This window comes from Colobus angolensis, unplaced genomic scaffold (genome assembly GCF_000951035.1).
Source record: "Colobus angolensis palliatus isolate OR3802 unplaced genomic scaffold, Cang.pa_1.0 Scaffold72, whole genome shotgun sequence".
Taxonomy (NCBI): Eukaryota; Metazoa; Chordata; class Mammalia; order Primates; family Cercopithecidae; genus Colobus; species Colobus angolensis.
The window spans coordinates 2,176,530-2,194,212 of record NW_012120932.1 but is presented as its reverse complement, the minus strand read 5'-3'; the positions used below and the strand labels follow the sequence as shown (position 1 = coordinate 2,194,212).

The 17,683-nt window shown below is 43.5% G+C and overlaps 1 protein-coding gene across 1 annotated transcript in view; it reads right to left on the bottom strand.

The window, feature by feature from the left end:
* Positions 1 to 17,683, bottom strand: part of WNK2 (WNK lysine deficient protein kinase 2) — a 142,367-nt gene that overhangs the window by 25,883 nt on the left and 98,801 nt on the right. The window contains exons 22-24 of the mRNA XM_011927527.1: positions 3,117 to 3,949; positions 2,691 to 2,760; positions 55 to 143 (exon numbers count right to left, since the gene is read on the bottom strand). Coding sequence (XP_011782917.1) covers positions 55 to 143; positions 2,691 to 2,760; positions 3,117 to 3,949 — 992 coding nt within the window. The remainder of the gene's footprint in view (positions 1 to 54; positions 144 to 2,690; positions 2,761 to 3,116; positions 3,950 to 17,683) is intronic.

The window sequence follows — 17,683 nt, the reverse complement described above, 5'->3', positions numbered from 1 at the left end:
TCAGCACAGAGCAAACCCTGCCAAGCAGCCAGGGGGTCGCCAAGTCGCCCTTACCTGGGGGGCGCTGGGGACCACACGGGAGTCTGCGGCCACCTGCCCTCCATCTCTGTCACAGCCCAGCATGCTCCTGGGAGACGCCTCTGCTGTGGGAACATCGGAAACGTTACCGGGGCTGAAGGAGGAAGAGGCGGAGATGGCTCACAGCTGACCCAAAGCAGCCCAAAGTGATCCCACGGGAGTGCTGCCAGCCAGGCAGGACAACGGGCACTGGGAGGAGCCAGCTGTGGGTGCTCACAGCAGTTTTGGGAACCGAAAAAACACCACGATGTCTTGGCCCCATGGCATTCTATGACAGATGCCCAATAAACCTGGGCAAGAGCAGAGGCGTCAGCCCCGGGCACCCTCGTGCAGCCAGGCCTTCTGTGCACCCGAAGGCCAGCACCCTGTCTCGCCCCACCATCTGATATGAGAGGGTCCCACGACACAGATCAACGGGGCCGGGTTCCAGCCCTGATCTCAGGGTGTCTCAAAAACTGTCGCCCACGGCACCTGCAGCCGTTTCAGTGCTCTCCGTCTAGGGAGCTATTTCTGACCAGCTTTCCCAGGGGTGCCGTGAAGAGGCAACCAGAAAAGCCAAGCAAGTTGACATGGGGGCCTCACCTGAGCTGAGACCCTCATGTGACAAAAGAAACTCGTGGGCAGGCCAGGGCATGAGCCAGACCTATGGGCCGCGGGAAAGGTGGCGGGGCAGACAGAGCCTCTGGGGAGGTTGGGGCCGCCCGCACACATACACGTGTCTTCTTTGCACACCCCACTGGAAACTCACAAGGGAACAACACCCAAATCAGATTCCCAAGGAGACCCAATCCAGTCCCTATCACGCATCCCCAACCCGTGGGCAACACCTGACTCCCCTCCTCACATCCCCATGCCCACCTCCAGGGATAGGAGGCTCACTGTCAAACGCACTCTCTCCACTTCTAAATGGCTCCAACTGCCAGGAAAGGTCACTATTGCCAAACTAGAATCCCTCTCCTTGGAGCTTCCCCCATGAGTTCCGCACTTTGGAAAGAGCATGGACTCGGAGTACAAGTTATATAGCATTTGCAAGTTACTGAAGCTCAGTTTGCTCATCTGCCCAAGGGGCCCATGGGATGGACACATCTCACAGCACGAGGTCAGAGTAAGAGGAGCGCCACACGCAGCCCAGCGTGCTCAGGGCTGGCACTCCAACACCACCTCTGGTTTCCACCCTTGTGCGAAGACAGTCTTGCTTCTGCCCCATCCCTCATCTTCCTCAGGCTAAACATCACCAGTTCCTTGAGTACACAGCTTCTGACCCCAGTGCCAGCTGCCACAACCCCCCTTAAAGTCTGGAAATAAACGTGGCCCGGGATTAGAGTCCCACCGGCGGCTGATGTGCACTGAGATTTCCATTAGGAGGCTCACAGGGATCCTGATTCATATTGTGCCCATCCCCCAAGAAAGCCTGGGCTGAGAAGGAAGCTCAGACCTCCCAAGATCAGTCTAGCTCCCTTAGAAGGGACACTTAGGTAGGCAGATAATGAAATGAGAAGCAAAGCAAAGGTGTTTCCACAGAGACGCAGTGGCAGCCAGGAGCCACAAGGCAAAGCCCTGCACCAGGTCTTCAGGGATTGCCCTGGCCTCTGGCACTCCCAGCAGTCACAGTGCCTCCCAGCACACTACTCTGCTTTAGCTGAAGTAAGCCTGGGTTTTTGTGGGCATCTTGTTACCTTGCTGAAGAAAAGCAAGGGCTGGGGTGGATCCACTGGAACGTGTGCAGACCCTCAGCCACTGGAGAGTCCAGGAACTGTGACATGTCCCTGCAACATCCCAGCACCCACCAACTGGGGCTTTATCCATTTCCCCGGAGGACTTCCTCTCTCTGGAGTGTTAGCATGTGGTTCCTTCTAGAACTCTGTAGGTTTTAATTAAGTCAGGGGCATCCAGTCTTTTGGCTTCCCTATGCCACACTGGAAGATGAAGAATTGTCTTGGGCCGTACATGAAATACACTAACAATAACTGATGAGCTTTAAAAAAAATTGCAAAAAAAAAAAAAAAAGAAAGAAAAAGAAAAGCTCATAAGAAGCTTATCAATTTGTGCTGGGCCCATTCAAAGCCATCCTGGGCCACATGCAGCTCATGGGCCAGAGGCTGGACAAGCTTGAATTAAATCATAACGGCCTTCTGCTGTGTCTGGGCCCCACCCTAGATGCTAAAGGATCCCTTACAGATAAAAGGATCTTTAAGAAATGCTTTTAGGCCGGGCGCGGTGGCTCAAGCCTGTAATCCCAGCACTTTGGGAGGCCGAGACGGGTGGATCACGAGGTCAGGAGATCGAGACCATCCTGGCTAACACGGTGAAACCCCGTCTCTACTAAAAAATACAAAAAACCAGCCGGGCGAGGTGGCGGGCGCCTGTAGTCCCAGCTACTCGGGAGGCTGAGGCAGGAGAATGGCGTGAACCTGGGAGGCGGAGCTTGCAGTGAGCTGAGGTCCGGCCACTGCACTCCAGCCTGGGCGACAGAGCAAGACTCCGTCTCAAAAAAAAAAAGAAATGCTTTTATCCCTTAAAAGATGAAAGATGAGGATGTGGATGCAGAAGGTTCTGGGGCAAGGAAGCCGGGCAGCACCTTGCGAACGCAGGGTTGAGCAGGAAGCTGTTACCTGTCATTGACGAAGACGTGCCATGCTCCATCACAGCCCCTTGAGTGGGGGCCAGTTCTGACTTTTCCACCTGGAGAAAGAAACACAAAAAGAGCAGAGCTGTGAGACTCACACGTCAGCATCTCAGCAGTTGTATCTGCAAATCCACTCCCCTCGCCTCAAGCTGCCCCTGGGCTGTCCCAGCCCCTCTGTGTGCACGGATGGGACTGTGTCACCTGACGCTGCACAAGCATGACCCCAAACAGGGGCCCTTGTTGCGAAACACGCACCGGTGAGTCAGACACACGTGGGTGGCACACCAAGAGAGGGACAGGCCCTGAGTGTGGGTGGCTCTGCATAGTCGAGATGCCTGACCACCCCCAGGCTCGTGCCTGGGCTCCAGCCCCTGACCCAGGGCCGTGTGTCTGGGACAAGGCAGTTACTCACCAAGGGCTGGGGCAGCTGGGCTCGCCCTGCAACCGCCTCATTAGGCGCTGGGGGCAGGGCCAGGTCCCCCCCGCAGACCTCTGAGTGGGGCTGGTCCCCTCTCAGGGGCTCCAGGGTGAAGTCTCTGTCGCCCACCTCCACAGGGGTCCCGGCTGAGGCTGAGGAGGTGGGTACGTGCTCCTGGTAGAGCAGAGTCCGCAGCTTCTCGTCCAGGCTCTTGATGGTGCTGTCCACAAAGCCCACCCTGGGGGGCGGCCCTTCTCCATCCGACTCCAGGGCCGAGGGCGGCTGTGGGGGGACGGTGGGTCCCAGGGGTGGGCTTGGGAGCTGAGAAGTGGCCAGGCTGACAGCCCCCACGGAGGCAGGAAGCAGAGGAGTGGGCTGACCCAAGGCGGGCTGTGGGGCCCCGCTGTGGGGGCTGGGCTCAGGTGCAGGAGCTGGCAGGGGCTCCCCTAGGGCACTGGCCTCCCTGGTTGAGGCGGCCTCTGGAGCTGGAGCGCAAGGTCCTAGGCCCACCACGACGGGCTGCACAGCAAGCGGGGCCTCGTGAGTCTCCACTAGTGGCTGAGAAGTCTCGAGCTCACTGGTCGGCCCCTGAGGGGTCCCTGGACCCCCTGCCTGGATGGCAGTTCCTGATGCTGGCTCTGGCATGGTGCTGGTGGCTGAAGCTGCTCCATCTTGGGGCAGAGCAGTCACAGGAGGGGAGGAGGGGGCCAAAGGGGCTGGGGGCCCCCCAGGAGTGTTGCTGGGGCCTGCCTGGCTCAGGAGCTGCTGACCGGCTAGAAAGCCGGGTTGTTCCTTTGAGGACAGCTGGTCTTTATAGGGCGCTGGATCTAGAAGAAATGGGGAAAATGCCTTTGTACCAGGGTACTCCAGTTCCTATCTACCTGTCTCTTCCCTGGCTAAAAAGATGCCTTACACGGCCTGGCCATGGCCCCAACGTGCTGGTCTTCTCTGTTTCCTGACACACCAGGCTCCTGCCTGCCTGCAGCTCAGCCCAGCTCTGGCTGCTGCTTCCTGTAACCCCTTCCACAGGTCTCTGAGCCACCAGCTTCACAACTCCAGGTCCCTGTTCCCACAGTGTCCCTTGCAGCTGAACCAGCACCACCCTTCCGTGTCCTCTAGAGGTAGCATGTGATCATCAGCTGCGGCTGTTGCCTGTCATCTGTCACCCGCACGGACAGCTCCAGAAATATACGGCTCTTGTCTATCTTGCACTGGACAAAAGTTATTCAATGAAATTTAAAAATTAGAGTTTAAGTAGTGAGCTGTACACACTTCCATGCCCAGGAGTGAGCAGGAGCCTGGAGCCTTCAGATTCAGACCCCCAGTCTTTGGTATGGTCAGAAGTGCACCCAGAGCTGGTCAGTGACCTTGTGGGAGCAATCCAGAAACCCAGCAGTATAACCAAGTCTCACAGTGCCTTATACAGGAGCTCACGGAGCTTCCACCAGGCTCACAAGGACTGTGGGCATCTGAGATGTGGCAGGACAGTGTTTCTCAAACTTAATTGGCCTTGGAGCCCAGTTTTCCTTACTTGCAACCCAACCTTTTTTTTTTTTTTCTGGAGACGGTCTGGGCTCTGTCACCCAGGCTGGAGTGCAGTAACGCAATCTCACCTCACTGCAACCTCTGCCTCCCGGGCTCAAGCAATCCGCCCACCTCAGCCTCCCTTGTAGCTGGGACCACAGCTGGATAATTTTTGTGTTTTTCATATGAGACTGGCTTTCACCATGTTGCCCAGGCTGGTCTTGAACTCCTGGGCTCAAGCAATCCGCTGGCCTCAGCCTCCCAAAGTATTGGGATTACAGGCGTGAGCCCCCATGCCCAGACCACTTTGTCTTTTTAAAAGACACAAACAAAATGCACACGAAAACAGAAAACTGTTTAAAAAATAAAAGGTAAGAATGGGGAGTTTACTAGGGCCCTGATGCCCTCCCTTGTGCCCCCAGACTCCCTTGGCCCCCATCCCCGGTCTGGCCCAACAAAGGTAAACTACTTTGACAAGCATTTCCTCCACTGCTCTTCTTTCCGACCTTACTGTTTGTCTCTCTAAACACCATGGTCCAGTGCTGCATGTTCTATCAATGGAATGGTACTCTGGTGCCTGGCCTCTCTCACCTGTGTTTGTGAGATGTGTCCTTGTGTTTGCACAACTGCACCACGATGCACACATCCATTCTGTGCTGGTGCTCACTGGGCTGTGGCCGGGTGGGACCACGACTAAAACTGAGGCACCGTGTGCGCGGGCCCGTGTCCCGCCAGGCACATGCCAGTGAGGAGCTGCTGGTCACTGATCCCCTTTAGCCTTACGTAGGGGTGCTAAGCTGCTTTCCCAAGCAGAGTCAATGTCCCCACGATCGGCAGCCTCTGAGCACCCCTAGGACCGTGTGATGGCGTCTCATTCTGGTTCGCTATTGTTTTTAATTGTGGAAAAAACATTGAAGATGAGATCTGCCGTCTTAACACATTTTTAAAAGCACGATACTCTATTGTAACTATAGGCACTATGTTGTGTGTCAAAGCTCCAGAGCTTACTCAGCTTATACAACTGAAACTTTATGTCCACTGAACTTGGTAACTCCGTTTCCCTCTCCCTCCAGCCGCTGGCAACTTCTGTTCTGCTCTCTGCTTTGACTGTTTTTGACTTTGACTGTTCTAGATACTGCATATGAGAGGAATGAATCGTGTAGTCTTTCTGTGCCTGGCTTATTTCACATAGCATAATGTCCTGCAGGTTCATCCATGTCGTCGCAAATGGCAGTTTCCTTGTTTCTGTGGTTAAATAGTATTCCACTGTGCAAACACCTCACGTTTTCTTTATCCATTCTTCTGTCAATGGACACTTAGGTTTCCATATCTTGGCTATTGTGAATAACGCTGCAGTGAACACAGGAGAGCAGATATTTCTTCCAAACCTTGTTTTCAATTATCTTGAATATATACCCAGCAGTGGGATTGATGGATCATATGGTAGTTCTATTTTAATTTTTTGAGGAAGGTCCACATTGTTTTCCATAATGGCTTACTAATTTATACCACACCGCACAAAAGCGCCCTGTCTCCACATCCTAGCCAATACTTGCTGTCCTTTGTTTTTGAGAGCAGCCACCTTAACAAGTGTGAGGTGATAGCTCAGTGTGGTTTTGATTTGCATTTTCCTGATAATATCTAATTCAATCGAGTACCTTCTCCTGTGTTCACTGGCCATCTGGGTATCTCCTTTCAGGGCACACCTGTTCAAGTCTCTTGCCTACTTTTCTACAGAGCTGTCATTCTTTTCTTTTTAATTTGTGGTTCTTCATGGATGCTGGGTAGAGAATTGTTTGGGGGCAATCTGTACTACAGACATCTCTCGCTCTGTGACTTGCCTATGGGCTCGATTACTGGTGTCTTTTGATGAACAACAGTTCTTGATTTTAATACAGTCAAATTTAACCAATTTTTAGCCAGTCTTTCCCACTTGCATATTTTGTGGAACTTGAACATGTATATTCTACGTGGGGGCCATAATGATACTGCCTCTTATTACTCCTAGGAACTTTACTGTTTTCCCTCTTAGAGATTCACAAGCCACTTGTTACTGAGTTTTGTGTGTGGTATGAGGTCATCTCCCTGTGTGGACAGCCTACTGTCCCAACTCCTTCTGTTGAGAAGACCATCCTGTCTCCACTGTCTGGCAATTGGACCTTTCTTGTCAACCATGTGTCCAAAGATGTGGGCCTGCTTCTGAGCTGTCTTGACTCCATTGCTGAATTTCTCTGTCCTTGTTCTAGGACCAGACTGTCTCTGTGACTCCAGGTTTACATGAGTCACAACATCTAGGAGAATGATATCCTTCCCCTAGAAGCTGTCTTGGTTTTGATTGGCTTTTGCATTTCTATAAAGAGTATATAATCAGCTTGTTGATGCTTATTTAGAAATCGTTAGAATCTGAATCTATAGACCTAGTTGGGAAGAAGTTTTTATAATACTGAATCTTCCAGTCCATGAATATGGTACATATCTTTTTATGTACCTACTCATTTCTTTTTAAAATTTCTCTCAGTGTTTTATAGTTTTTGGTATACAGATCTTACATACTTTTTGTTAGACTCATACACTGGTGTTTGGCATTTTTGTGATAATATGAATTGAATTTCTCAATATTCCTTATTTTCTGATTGTTGGTATACAGAAAGATAACTGCAGTCTGTAGCTACTTCACTAACTTATTAATTCTAATTTATCTGTAAATTTAAATCTCTATGTATATAATCATGTTATCAGCTAACAGTGATAGTTTTATTTCTTCCTTTCCAATCCTTATCACTTTTTAAAACAGTAATTGTTTTAATACTATTAGATATTGAGGCAAAATGATAAAATTACAGTGTTACCAAAAGGCCACAATTATTTCTACTTCAAAATAGAAAGAGTTTTAGCAAATGTATTCCTTGGAAATAACTGCTATTTAGCCTAATAATTTTATAGGTAGAGCTTCTGAGTCAAAGAAGAGTTATCTTGTTCTGTCCAAATTTTTAACACAAAATAGTAATGCTAAAAGGAATATTACCTTTTATGTAACACTATATAGCATTATATTGATCAGAACCATCGTTCAGCTGAGTGTCTACTATGTGGCATACATTATGTATTTATTTCCATTTACAGAGTAGTTGATATTGGAGTAGATAATAGAAAAACACCAACCTCAAGTTGGTATCAACTCAAATAAGCAAACATTTTCTTTGGAAGACCGTGTTTAGAAATAAATAGCATTTTCTTCAAAAGAAAAATAAAGTGATTGTGACACCACCATGACACTTCCTTATATACACTTACAAAAAGTGGTCAGGGCATTGGCTCTTAAATTGGGCTGCAGGTTGGGTCTTGCCCCCAGAAATCCAGATTTAGCTGCATGAGGCAGGGCCTAGGCTTCTTCAATCCTATTGCTTTCCCTTCTTTTTCTTTCTCCCTTTTTACCTCTGCCCCTTCCTTCCTTCCCTGCCCACCAAGCCCCACTGCTCCCCACAATATCTAGGACACAGGTTACTGAATAGAAGTGGTGAGAATGGGCATCCTTATCTTGTTCCCCATCTCAAAGAGAAAGCATTCCACATTTCACCATTAAGAATATTTGCTGGGTTTTTTTTTTTTTTTTTTTGTAAAAATAGAATTTCCCATCTATTGGGACATAGTGAATAAATTGTTTATTCAAATTAAGTTAAACCAACCTTGCATTCTGAAATCACTGCAACTTAGTAACTTGTCATACATACTCTTTTCATGTATCACTAGATTTAATTTGCTACTATTTTGTTCAGTATTTTTGCAAGTGCTGATGGGAGAGGGAGAGACTGACCTGTTATCTTTCCATTTTATAATGTTCTCAGTCATATTTTTGTGTCAAAGTTATGCTAGTTTGATAAAACAAGCTTCTTTGTTCTCTGGACGTGTTGGGTTAGATCAGAATTATTTCTTACTTAAGTATCTGTGGTAAAGCCATCAAGTTGAAACTTTTCCTTATAGGAAGGTTTTCTTCCCCTTATACACAACTGTGTGTGTGGACACTTAGATGGAGGCCAAGGGGTCCAAACTTATGTGCCTGATTTCTTTCTCACTGCCTTTTCTTCAACTATGATTTCTCCTTCCCTAACATGTGAGTGAGTCCATCTTTCTCATTACTGTGAACATTTCTTGTTTTTTTTTTTTTTTTAACTATGCAGCATCCATTTGCTTCCTTGTTGGGTAGTGCCACTCCAAATTTCCTCTTGGGAACAACTGTCACTTACTTTAACTCCAGGGCTGTGCCTGCAATTTGGGCACAAGTCAGCGTGGATTCCAGCCACTAGCTATGACTGCTTTAGAGAATGTGTCCTTGTTCTGTAGAATGGGAGTCAGGGCCAGACGTATGAAACCTTTCGAAAAGGGTCTCTATTTTCTGCCTGCACTTGAACCTGAAAGGCTATACACTCTGAGTTGTTCCAGCTATCTTGCCACCAGGAAGGGTACACATGAGAAGGCTTCTAATGACTGATTTGACTTTTTAATGTTTATAGTGCTTTTCAGATTTTCTATTTCTTCTTCAATAAGTTTGGTAAGTTGTAGTTCCCTAAGACACAATCCAAAGAAATTTTCAAATTCTTATATTTATCTTAATGTTTATAGGATTGTAGCAGTGTCCCCCACCTTTTCATCCATAATATTGATTACATATGTATTCTCTCTCTCTCCTTTAGTCAGTCTCATCACAGGGGGCTTACTGATGCTATGAACCTTTTCAAAGAACCATTGCTAAGCTCTGTTGATACTCTATTGTATATTTGTTTACTATTTCATTAATTTATGTTATCTATTTTACTTTCTCCTTTATTTCAGTTCCATTTTCTGTTTTGCTAAGTTTTTGCAGTAAATACTTTTATTACTATCAGACTTTTCTCCTGTCCAATATATGCATTTAAAGGCTAGAAAGTTTCTACTCAATATGCTGTAACTGCATCTCACAAATTTTGATATGTAATATTTTCATCACCATGACATTCTTATCATTCAGAATGTTTTATTAGTTTCCATTGTAATTCCTTCTTTGCCTAATGAGATATTTATAAATGCATTGCTTAACTATCAAATGTGGATATTTTCTAGTTATCTTCTAGTTAATGAGTTCGGGTTTACTTCCAACTTTAATCAAAAGCATGTGTCAAGTGATTTTGATTCTTTGAAACTTGTTGAGATTTGTTTTGGGTCTGCGTGAGGTTAAATTAAAAGTATGCTGTGTGCATGAAAAAATCGTGTATTCTTCAGCTGCTGAGTACAGTGTTCTGTATATATAAGATACTAATTCTGTGGTTGAAATTTTCTCTATCCCTACCGAGTGTCTCCCTATTCCAAAAGTTAAAATATCCCATGAGGACTGTAAATTGCTCCATTTGTTTTAGTTGTGTTAATTTTTACTTTATGCATTTTGAGGCTTTATTACTAAACATAAGCAAACATTAATTTATTATATCCTCCGGGCCAGCTGAGTCTTTCACCATTACGTTTTTGCCTTAAAATCTACATTGATATAAAAATATAGACATTAGCTTTCTCTAGGTTAGTATTTTGTGTGTTCTTTTTCCATTTTTTTTTTTTACTTTTAATATTTTTATAATCTTATGTCTTAGTTTGTTCTGTTTTTTTTCACTTTTGAGAATCTTTGAGATTTAGTCCATTTACATTTAATTACTGATCTACTTGGGTTAAAACTAGCATCTTACTAAAGATTTCTATGTGTTCTCCATGTTCAGTGTTTCTGTTTCTCTTTCCTTCCTTGCCATATTTAAAAAACTCCTTCCCCACCTGCCCCCTCCACCACAAGTGTGGAGGTTATCTGCTATTCTACGAGTCTCACAGGGGTTACTCTAGAGACTATCATTTGCATTCTTGATTTGGTTCTCTGCCCAGGCAACATGGAATCCTGGAGCCCTTTAAGTGCATTTCCTGCCTCCTGATAAATATGCCCCATTTTCAAGCATTTTAACATACCAAACATTTTAAATCTCAAGACATTATTTTTTATATCCAGTCAAAATGCACTTAGATGTACTCATACAATTATAATTCCATTGGTTTTTGTTCTTACCTGCATTCTGGCCTTTCATCTGCGGTCACTGTTCTTCTGTCTAAAAATATTCCCTTTAGTATTTCTTTAATTGAGCTGTGAAGGTGATGACTGCTTTTCTCTTCATTTCATCTTCATGGAAGTCAGATCCTTTCACCAATATCTGAGGTTGGGGCTTATTTCCTTCAGCACTGCGAGGACAGCACTATCCCTTGTCCACTGACATATGTTGTCTGTACTGAGACAGGGGCTTCCAAACCTTTAAAGGACCTGTTTTTTCTTTGGCATCCTTTAAATTTTCCCATGTGCCTTTAGTTTTCAGCACTTTATGATATATGTAAGTGCAGATTTATTTTTTAACTTACAGAGTTTGGAAGTTTCTTGAATTAGTGGCTTCAAGCCTTCCAATTCTCTGCATTATCTCTTCAAACTTCTTTTTGCCTCATTCTCTTGCTTTCTGGGACTCCAATTACATGATGTGTTTGACCATCTCACTGTAACCTCTATATTTCTTAGCACCTCTTTTCTATTTTCTACTGTTTTCATTATCCTTATTTTACTTTAGTTTCTTTTTTTTTTTTTTTTTGAGGCAGAGTCTGGCTCTGTCGCCCGGACTGGAGTGCAGTAGCCAGATCTCAGCTCACTGCAAGCTCCGCCTCCCGGGTTTACGCCATTCTCCTGCCTCAGCCTCCCGAGTAGCTGGGACTACAGGCGCCCACCACCATGCCCGGCTAGTTTTTTGTATTTTTTAGTAGAGACGGGGTTTCACCGTGTTAGCCAGGATGGTCTCGATCTCCTGACCTCGTGATCCGCCCGTCTCGGCCTCCCAAAGTGCTGGGATTACAGGCTTGAGCCACCGCGCCCGGCCTACTTTAGTTTCTTTAGAGCTACCTATTTAGCTTGCTGATTCTCTCTCTGGCAGTGTACAAACCATCCTCTGATGTCTTATTTTTAACTAATGTATTTTTCAGTTCTACAACTTCCATTTAGCTCCTTTTTTTTTTTTGGCATAGTTTTTAATTATTTGACAAAAATTTTAATCTAGTCATTTGTCTCTTTTAATGCAGTAGGCAAACTTAATTCTCAGTCTGGTAACTCTACCATCAGGAACCTCTGCTGGCATGCTTTGTTACTGCTGTTTGGATCTTAATAGCTTTATTTCGGTGTAATTGCTACAATAAGTTGCACATATCTAAGTTTTGACACAGGCATATAAGTGAAATCATCACAATCAATCCAATGAACATAGTCATCACCCTCCTGGATGTTTCCTTGTGAACCTTGTGTTCGTTCTTCCCTCTCCTTTCCTGCCATGTCTTTGTTCCCAACTACTGATCTGCTTTCAGCCACCACAAATAACTGTGCATTTTCTAGAATTTTATATACATCCAGTCACATGGCAAGCATTCTTTCTTGTGTTCATTCAGCATATTCTGAAAATCATCCATGCTGCAATGGGTATCAATAATTGATTCCTTTTTACTGCAGAGTAGCATTATAGTGTATGAATAAACCACAAAGTGTTTCACAAAGGCAGGTGGAAAAATTCAAAGAATGTTAGAGAAAAAACAGGTTCTTTAAAGGTTTGGAAGATTCTGCCACAGTACAGACAACATATGCCGGTAGACAAGGAATAGTGCTGTTCTCACGGTGCTGAAGAAAATAAGCCCCAGCCTCAAATCCTGGGGAAAGGATCTGATTTCAATGAAGATGAAATTAACACAAAAGCATTCATCAGCTGCACATTTCAACTCAAGAAATGTGGAGGATGGACACCTGAGCCATTTCCAGGTCTTGGCTATTATCAATAATGCTGCTATGAGCATTCCTTTGCAGTGTATAGGCATCTGTTTTAACTGATTTTGGTTAAGTACACAGAAGTAAAATGGCTGGATCACATGGTTATCTGCACATTTACTTTTAAAAGAAATTACCAAACTGTTTTCCAAAGTGGCTGTAGCATTTCATACAGTGCATAAGAGTTCCAGCTCCTCCATGGCCTCGCCAACACGTGATCTCTTAGAGTTGAGTTATTTTAATAGGTGTCTCATTGTGGTATTAATTTGCATTTCCCTACTGAATAACCATCTTTTCATACACCCCTTTGGCATCCACATATCTTTGGTGAAACATCTGTACCAACCTTTTCATTAGATCGTTTATTTTCTTACCATTATCTTTTGAGAGTTCCTGATATTATCTGGATACAAGACCTTTATCACATATATGCTTGGAAAATATTTTCTCCTAGTCTCTAGCCTATGTTTTCTTTCCTTTTGTGTCTGTCAAAGAGTAGACAGTTTAAATTTTGATGAATTCAGTTTACTAATTTTTTGTTTTAGAGATCATGCTTTGATGTTGTATCTTAGAAATCTCTGCTGACCCAAGGTTACACAAATTTTCTCCTAGGTCTTCTACTATAAGTTTCATAGTCTTCAGTGTTACATTTAGTTCTCCATTCTATTTTGAGTGGATTTTTGTATACAGCATGCAGTATGAAAAAAATTTTTTTTTTTTTGTATAAGGATGATCAACTGTTCTAAGACTGAAAAGATTATCCTCTCTTCCCTGAAAGTCATTTAAATGTTTATCAAAAACCAAGCATCTGTAGGTTGTGTGGGTTGACTTCCAGACTATTTCATTTTGTTGACCTATTTGTCTTTGCATCAATACCACATTGTCTTGATCACTGTAATTTTATAATAATTATTGAAATCTGGCATTGTTAGTTCTCTGATTTAGTTCTGTTTCCAATTTTCCATGTCCTTTGTGTTTTCATGTGAAATCCAGAGCTGGTTTCTCAGTTTCTACAAAGACTGCTGGTCTTCTGACTGCAGCTCATTGGCTCTGTAGGTCAATTTAGGGAGAATGAGCACTGTAACAATACTGTGTCTTCTGACCCATGAATAGGGCACTTGTTTGGATCTTCTTTAATTTCCGTTAGCACTGTTCTGCAGTTTTCACTGTACAGATCTTGCACATATTGTCAGGTTTTAACCCTAAATAATCCATACACAAATGATTTTTTAGAATTTCAATCTTTGATTGTTGTTAGCATCCAGAAATACAACTGCTTTTCATACAGTGATCACGTATCTTACCACCCAGCTCACTTATTGATTCTCGTTGTGATGGAGATTCCATTTGTTTTTCCACACAAACATGTTTTCTGTAAATAAAGAAGGGTTTAGTTCTTCCTTTTCAACCCGGATGTGTTTGATGCCCTTTTCTTATGAGGTGCCCAGAAGCTCCAGGTGGATGAAGAGAGGTGGAAGAACAGACATCCTCACCCAGTTCCCGATCTTTGGGGGATGCTTTTCGGCTGTTCACCATGAAGTACGATGTTGCCTGTAGGATTCTGCATATTCCCTTCATCAGGTTGAGGAAGTTCCTTTCAATTCCAAGTCTTCTGAGGATGTTTACAATTGTTGGGTTTTGTCAACCGCTTTTTCTGCATTTATTGAGACAACCCTATGAATTGTTGTTTTCTAGTTGATCAGTATGGTGAATTACACTTCCATAGCTTTTTGAACATATGAACTACAGTTATAGTAACTGTCTTAATGTGCTTGTCTGCTAATCCTAATGTCTGTATCAGTTATGGTTTGGTTTAGAAGGTAGCATTTTTCTTATGTTGTCCTGTCTCATAATTTGGATTGGATGCCAGATGATGTAAAATATACCATATTGGGTGCTGGATGAATTTGTATTCCTATAAACATTCTTGAAGTGTGTTGTGGGATGCAGTTAAGTTACTTTGAAACCATTTGATTTTCTCAGATCCTGCTCTTAAGATCTGACAGGTGAGATAAGAGAAGCACTTAGTCTAGGGCTAATTACTCTCCAGGACTGAGGCAAGCACCTCTTTTGTACTGTACCCAAAACCCCTTGAATTATAAGGTTTTCCAGCTGGCTGGCAGCAACAGACATCCCCAGGCCTGTGTGAGTTCCGAGGTCCACTCCCTCTGATCCTTCGTGGTGGGCCACTCCTCAGCCTGGGTGAGTTTCCTCACACACAGTGTTCTGCTAAATCATCCAGGGGAATCACCCGTTATCTTCAGACTCTTCTCTCCGCAGCTCTCTCCTCTCCAGAACTCCGCCTTGGAAATTCTTGACATTTGGGTCTCTCCACACTCTCAGCTTGGTCTCCTCACTCCACAATCTCCCAAGCTCTGCCTGGGCACTTCCTTCCCCGCTCTGGAACAGAGACTTTTTCAAGGCAGTGGGCTGAGATAACTGTAGTGATTCTTTTCAGTCTTGCAGGATCCTTCACTGACTGACGTTCAAAGCCTTGAAAAAAACATTGTTATATACATTTTGAATGCTTTTTAAGTTGTTTTCTGAAGGAAAACAAATCTAGAGCCTATTATTCCATCTTGGCCTAAAGCAGAAGTATGAGGGCCCTTTTTGTGGTTGATGGTTTCTGCTGCTTTTCCTTTATGCTATCTCATCGCTGTCTCATTATCTGCCTGGTCGTCTTTTTCAACACATGTAAACTTAAAAGAACTTTAAAACTTACCATACAGTAACATTAACTTTTTCTTTACGGGTAGGGTTCTGAGTTTTGACACACATGTATCCATTTAGTTACCACCACAATCAGGACAGAAAACAATTCCATCACCCCAAAACACCGCCTTGCATGTTCCCTATATAGGAACACTCTCCTCATCTCTGGAAAGCACCGACCCTGTTCCTTATTATAGTTTAGCTTTTTAAAAATGTCGTTATAAATGGAATTATATAGTATGAAGCCTTTTGAGATTGGCCTATTTCACTCAGTTTAAGGTCTCTGAAGTTCGCCCACATGGATCAATTTACCAATGATATACTGCTTTTTCACAAGTACCATAGTGTTTATCTATTTACCCACTGCAGGAAAACTGGGTTGTTTCCAGTTTTGGCAATTGGGTAATTATGAGTAAAACTATCATCGTTCATACGTAGGTGTCGAAGTGAACATAAGTTTTCATTTTTCTAGGGTAAAAACTGAGTAAAATTGCTATGACATATAGTAAGTATATCTTTTATAATAAACTGCCTAGCTGTCTTCTAGAATGGCTGTACCATTTTACATCCCCCCAGAAATGCATGAGTTCCAGCTGTTCCACAGCCACACCCAGATTTGATGTACTCAGTCTAGTCATTCTAACAGGTGTCCAGTGATGCCTCCCTGTGGCTGCTTTAACTTACATTTCCCCAGGAGTCAACAATATTGAACAACTCTTCATGGACTTAATTGCCATCCTTATATCCTCTTTGGTGAAGTGTCTGGTCATCTGCTCAAGTGAGTTGCTATTTTTTTTTTTTTTTTTTTTTTTTGAGAAGGAGTCTTGGTCCATCGCCCAGGCTAGAGCATGGAATATTCACCAATCTAGAAAATATTTCTGGTTCAAGCAATTCTCTGCCTCAGCCTCCCGAGTAGCTGTGATTACAGGCGCCCACCACCACACCCGGTTAACTTTCGTATTTTTAGTAGAGACGGGGTTTCACCATCTTGGCCAGGCTGGTCTTGAACTCCTGACCTCATGATCCGCCCGCCTCGGACTCCCAAAGTGCTGGGATTACAAGCATGAGCCACTGCGCCCAGCCGAGTTGCTTCTTTTTTTATGCTCATTTTACTGTTGAGTTTTGAGAATTCTTTACATATTCCTGGCACAGACACCATGTTGGATATGTGATTTGCCATTATTGGCTACCAGTCTGTGGCTTGTCTTTTCATTCTTTCAACAGTAGTTTTCACAGAGCAAGATATTTTAATTTTGACATTGTCTAATGTATCCATTTTTTCTTTTATACACCACATTTTTGGTGTCAGGTCTAAGAACTCCTGCCTGGCACAGATCAAAAAAGATTTTTCTCCAACGTTTCCCTGTGAAAGTTATACAGTTTTTGCATTTTACATTTGATCCACTTTGAATTAAGTTTTGAGTAAAATGTGAGGCTTAGGGTAAAGGTTCATTTTTCTGCATAAGGATCACCAATTGTTCCAACATCTATTGAAAAGATTATCTGTTCTTGGATTGCTTTTGCATCTTTCTCAAAAAAATCAAATGGCCATATTTGTGTGGGTCTATTTCTGGGCTCATTCTGTTCCACCGATCTGTGTACCAATCCTGTTGCCAATATTATACTGTCTAGATTACTGTAACTTCATAGTAATCTTAATATTCAGTAATGTGATCCCTCTAACTTGATCCTCCATTTTCAAAACAATTTTAGCCATTTCTATGTCCTTCGTACTTCCATATAAATTTTAGAATGTCAGTATCTACAAAAAGTAGTCTGCTTTAATTTTTGTTACTGCAATGCATCTACAGATCCATTTGGGGAGAAATGACAGTTTTACTATGTCGTGTCTTCCAATCCATGAACACAGTATGCTTCTCTAGTTAGGTAACCTTTGATTCATTTCATTAGTACTTTGTCGTGTTCAGCATACAGATTCTGCATGTTTCATGGATCTATGTATATCCTTTTGTGGGGAGCTACTATAAATGGTAGAGCCTTCAAATTTTGGGTTTTCAATTGTTCACTGCCAGTATATAGAAATATTGAGGTATTTTTGTATGAGGACTGCGTATCCTATGGTATTGCTAAACTCACTTATTAGTTCTAGGAGTTGTTGCTGTAGAATCCATGTCATCATCTACATACATATGAAATCATGTTATCTGCAAATAAGATAGTTTTATTTCTTTCTTTTTAATCCACATACCTTTCACTTCTGTTTCTTGCTTGTCTTTAAGTCTGGCTAAAACAGTTCAATGCTGAATAAGATAGGTGAAAACATATTATTGCCTTGTTTCTCATTATTAGGGAGAACACAGTTGGTCTAATATGCTGTAAACAGTGGGTTTTTATGTTGTGTGTGTGTGTGTGTGTGTGTTTTACATTAATCAGACTGAAGAAGTACCCTTATTTTCTTAGTTTGCTAAGAATTATACATATATATATACACACACACACACACATATATATA